Source organism: Arachis ipaensis, chromosome B3, assembly GCF_059453495.1.
Source record: "Arachis ipaensis isolate K30076 ecotype BB chromosome B3, ASM5945349v1, whole genome shotgun sequence".
Lineage (NCBI taxonomy): Eukaryota > Viridiplantae > Streptophyta > Magnoliopsida > Fabales > Fabaceae > Arachis > Arachis ipaensis.
In genome coordinates, this window is record NC_142438.1 from 54,671,015 (window position 1) to 54,675,674 (window position 4,660).

Here is a 4,660-nt window from a genome sequence, read left to right on the forward strand (position 1 = left end):
TGTTATGGTAGGGGCAATGTGAGTAGGTTTTTAGGGTTGCTTCTGTATAGTAGCCTTCAGCCTAGGACTAGTAGGGCAAGTTTAGGGATGTGGACCAACGTAGTAAACATAACACTTTCCACCAAGTATGGAGATTGAACTTTGCTCAAGATAACTACTTCCTCAAATTTTTGTTTGCTAGTGTGTTAAGATAATATATTACTTCCATCTCTAACTATATAAATTTTTGTTTAAGATTTTATCCAAATCATTCAATTTTCCTTTTTTTTTTTTATATGTTTAGAAAGGGCTCAATTTTTTCGAAATGGAGCCTGTATGTGAGTTTTGCATGGATATGGAGTTAAGGTGGGTTAGACATGTATGTGGGGCAGAGTTTTGGCAGCTTTTGGGAGTGGAACTCGGACGGTCCGAGTTCTGTGTTTTTGAAGTTTCTAAACTGGGAGACGCACGGTCCGATTTGTGGTGGAGAGGGAAAGTGTGTTGTTGCAGATGAATCGGACCCTGCGAGATGGCTGGGGTGGAAGAGAAGACGCACGGTCCGAGTTGCGTGTAGCGGATGGAGTCGGACCGTCCGTTTTGGCTAAGGATGGTAGAACCGGTTCACGAAAACGCATGGTCCGATTTGGTTGTTGAATATATTTTTGAATGAAGTTAACCAAGTCGGACGTTCCGAGTTGAGTATAGAGTCTATATAAAAGTGTGCAACGAGTTAGTGTTAGGTTATCCCTCTTCTTCTCCTTCTTATGCGCCGCTTCCTCCTCTGTTTCGTTCTTCTGGAAATATTTCATGGTTGTTCAAAATCAAAGAAGTGTGTAGTTAGTGTTATGTTTTTTTTTTGTGAGTAGGAGAAATGAGTGATAGAGTACTAATAAAGGTGTATTATTTTGGTCAAATTTTATTACAAACATCTGAAGGGGTAAAATTTATTTGTGAAAATCCAATAGATGTTGTTATTCCTTTTATCATTTCCTTTGAAGAACTCAAAGGTTTGATCTGTGAAAAGATTGATTCTGAGAGGGCAAAAAAAATATCCTGTGTTCTATACAGATATCCCGTATCGGTATTTGGTGGGTTTGTCCAATTTCAAACAAGATATGTGACGGACGAAGCGAGCATGCAGGAGATGTTTTCAATGTATATTGAAAACCGGGCGCAGATCTCGTTTATCGAGTTGTATGTTGAGTTTGAACAATCTGAGGCAGACCGAAACATTCTACGGGAAGATTATAATAGTGACAGTGAAGAAGAGTTCGAAAGCAACTACGAATGTGTTGGTGCAGATGGAGATGAAGATCATGGTGAGGGAAATATGGATCCAGATGTGACAGAGGTGGCAGATGCACTCGCAAACGATATGCCGTTTGGGGAGCCTTCATTCATGCGAGTTCTGGACTTGGAAGCCATGCATGTTCCGGAGTTTCCGGAATATATGACTGCAGGTACGTTAATATTTAAATTATTGTCTTTTTTATTTATTTATTGAATTATTTATGAATGAATTATTATTTATTACCCATTATTTAAGCATGCGTTGATGTCATGTATGTGTTAGACATTGAACCGGTTGACCTGATCCTATGTAAAAAAAAATTTAAAAATAGTAGGAAGTTAAAAAAATAAAAGTCAACATATGTGTTAAGTAATGTTTGAAACATATCACGTTATTTTAAACGAATATAGAACATAGAATTTAATATTTTATTATTATTTACGTTAGGGTCTGATTTATGTCATACTTGATGCAGTTAATATTGATTTAGTATGGTTTTGAAATATATATGTATTTATTGAAATTTTTCCCATGCTTGTTGTCCTGGCAGAAGTTCCTATTGTCGCAGATGGTGAATTTGCTGTTGGGATGGAGTTTAGTTCCCGGGAAGCTGTTATTAAGGCAATAAAAGAGTATACCATACGACGAAGCGTAGATTACCGGGTGTATGAGTCTGAGCCTTTGACATTTTATGCCAAGTGTACACAGTATGGGTCAGGGTGTGATTGGCTTATCAGGGTTAGTCTGATCAGCAGGAAGTATTGTTGGGTTATAAGGAGGTATAATGGTAGTCACACTTGTACCAGAGCCACCATTTCACAGGATCATGCGAAGCTGGACTCCATCACAATTGCAGAAGCAATAAAGCCATTGGTTGAGGCTGATCCCTCCTTAAAGGTAAAGTCCGTTATAGCAGAAGTGCAATCGAAGTTTAACTATACTATTAGCTATCGGAAAGCATGGTTGGCTAAGCAAAGGGCAGTAGAAAAAATATTTGGAGGTTGGGAGGCATCATACGAAGCGTTGCCTATATGGTTTCAGGCCATGTGTCATAAGGAGCCATCAGCTGTTGTCCATTTTGAGACTATGCCTGCATACCAAGGCGATGACTTGGTTGGTCATATTCGGGTACTGCATAGAGTATTTTGGAGTTATTACCCCTGTATCAGGGCATTCAGACATTGTAAGCCAGTTGTCCAGGTGGATGGGACTCACTTGTACGGAAAGTATAAGGGTTGTCTCCTAGTCGCAGTCTCACAGGATGGCAACAACAACATCGTTCCAATTGCGTTTGCTATTGTCGAGGGAGAGACTTCTGATGCGTGGCACTTTTTCCTTAGTAACTTGCGTCAACATGTTGTCACTCGGGATGGTGTGGGACTGATATCCGACCGACACGAATCCATCAATGCAGCTGTGGAACGGAGTAACGGAGCATGGTCACCTCCTAGAGCTTTTCATATGTTCTGCATCAGGCATATAGAGTCGAATTTTCTGCGGAAATTCAAGGCACCGTACCTCCAAAAATTGGTCGTCAACATTGGTAATAATTTACTACATTTAAGTAACTTATTAACAGTAGTTAAATATTAATATTTGTTTTCGACTTTTATGATTTTTATTTTTTTTTTTGGTTTCCTCTAGGATATTCCAGGACGGTGCGGGAGTATGAAGTGCGTTACCAGCGATTACAGGAACGGGGGGAAGCGTATACCAACTGGTTAAACCGAATTCCTCGCGAACAGTACGCATTGGCGTTTGATGGTGGATACCGATGGGGTCACATGACAACGAATCTAGTGGAATGCATCAATTCAGTGTTGAAGGGTGCACGCAATCTTCCTATTACTGCTCTTGTCAAGGCAACATTCTACAGGCTAAACGAGCTTTTCACCAGAAAAAGAGCAGAGGCAGAAGCGCGGATTAATGCTGGCCATGTGTTCTCCGAAGTCGTGACCTCGAAGTTGCATGCAAACCAACTTGCATCAAGAAACATACAGGTCAGTTGCTTTGACCGGCAGAATGAGGTCTTCGAGGTGCGTGAGATGCCAAGCGGACTGGAGTTTGCAGTCGATCTACGCGCCCTTCGATGTGATTGTGGTGAGTTCCAGGTGGACCGGATCCCCTGCAGGCATGTGTTCGCATGTTGCGCAAACCAGCGACTGGATTGGAAGCTATATGTGCATGATGTGTATAAGATGGACCAAGTTCGGCGGGTGTACCGAGCAAGATTTAGGCCACTAGGTAACCCGACGACGTGGCCTGCGTACAACGGTCCTCGCTACGTACCGAATCCGTATCTGAGACGTGTCTCGAAAGGGCGCCCCAGGATGACGCGTTTCTTGAATGAGATGGACACGCAAATGTTACGTCGTCCTAGGCGATGTACGCTATGTGGAGCTGAGGGACACAGTCGTAGTAGATGCCGTCAGTCAGCTGGTAGAACTGCCGACGGAGATGCTCAGTAGGTTCACATTGTGGTAGGTGTAGAACGTCACTATTATGTCATGGGTTGTCATTTTGATAGAACTTGACCTGATATGTGGAACATTATGTAATGTTTTTCTGATGTTTTTATGTTAAAACGGTTTATGTATTGTAATGTTTTCCTTGTAGAACGGGCCGGTCTAAGTGCACAGGTCTTCCAACTAAACCGGCCGGTCCGGTTCAACCGGATTTTATGAATGACCCGGCCGATCCGGTTCAATCTGATTTTCTGAAAGAACCGGCCGGTCCGCTTCAATCTGATTTTTTGAATGAATTTGCCTTTCCGGTGCAATCTGATTGTATAAATGAACCGGCCGGTCCGGTCCAATTGGGTTGTATAAATGAACCGGCCGGTCCGGTTCAATCTATTTTTCGAAATGAACCGTCCAGTCCGGTGCAATCTGATTTTATGAATGAAACGGCCTGTCCGGTTCAAGCTGATTTTATGAATGAACCGGCCGGTTCGGTTCACTCTGATTGTATAAATGAACCGGCCGGTCCGGTTCAATCTGTTTTTCGTAATGAACCGGCCTGGCCTGTGTAATCTGATTTTATGATTGAACCGGCCTTTCCGGTGCAATCTGAATGTATAAATGAACCGGCAGGTTCCGGTCCAATCTGATTGTATGATTGAACAACAATAATGCGTACATATACAACACCTGTACCTTACTGCGTACTCAAGGTTAGCAATACCTGAATAGTGTCCGTAGTGCATAAATACTCTAAACATACAACATAAATGTAGTGCGTACATACTCTAAACATACAACATAAATGTAGTGCGTACATACTCTAAACATACTACATAAATACAACATGGTCCACGTGATTACTACTTAAATAAATAAGTTACAAGACAACTACTTTCTCATGGCCCACTTCACATCCTTGACTAAATTC

General features: G+C 41.8%; 1 protein-coding gene across 1 annotated transcript; it reads left to right on the forward strand.

Moving 5' to 3' along the window:
• The first annotated feature begins 850 nt into the window (after nt 1–850).
• On the forward strand, nt 851–3,738 carry LOC107633288 (uncharacterized). The gene is made up of 3 exons (XM_088510031.1): nt 851–1,439; nt 1,821–2,813; nt 2,915–3,738. The coding sequence occupies exons 1-3, from the start codon at nt 851–853 to the stop codon at nt 3,736–3,738; spliced, it is 2,406 nt and encodes an 801-aa protein (XP_088366157.1).
• The last annotated feature ends 922 nt before the right edge of the window (nt 3,739–4,660 follow it).

What these genes read in the sequence shown, in the direction of transcription:
- LOC107633288 (XM_088510031.1), top strand. Translation starts at nt 851, where the DNA reads ATGAGTGATAGAGTACTAATAAAGGTGTATTATTTTGGTCAAATTTTA. An exon ending in TCCGGAATATATGACTGCAG is followed by an intron (nt 1,440 to 1,820) that starts GTACGTTAATAT and finishes TTGTCCTGGCAG; the next exon opens with AAGTTCCTATTGTCGCAGAT. An exon ending in AAAATTGGTCGTCAACATTG is followed by an intron (nt 2,814 to 2,914) that starts GTAATAATTTAC and finishes GGTTTCCTCTAG; the next exon opens with GATATTCCAGGACGGTGCGG.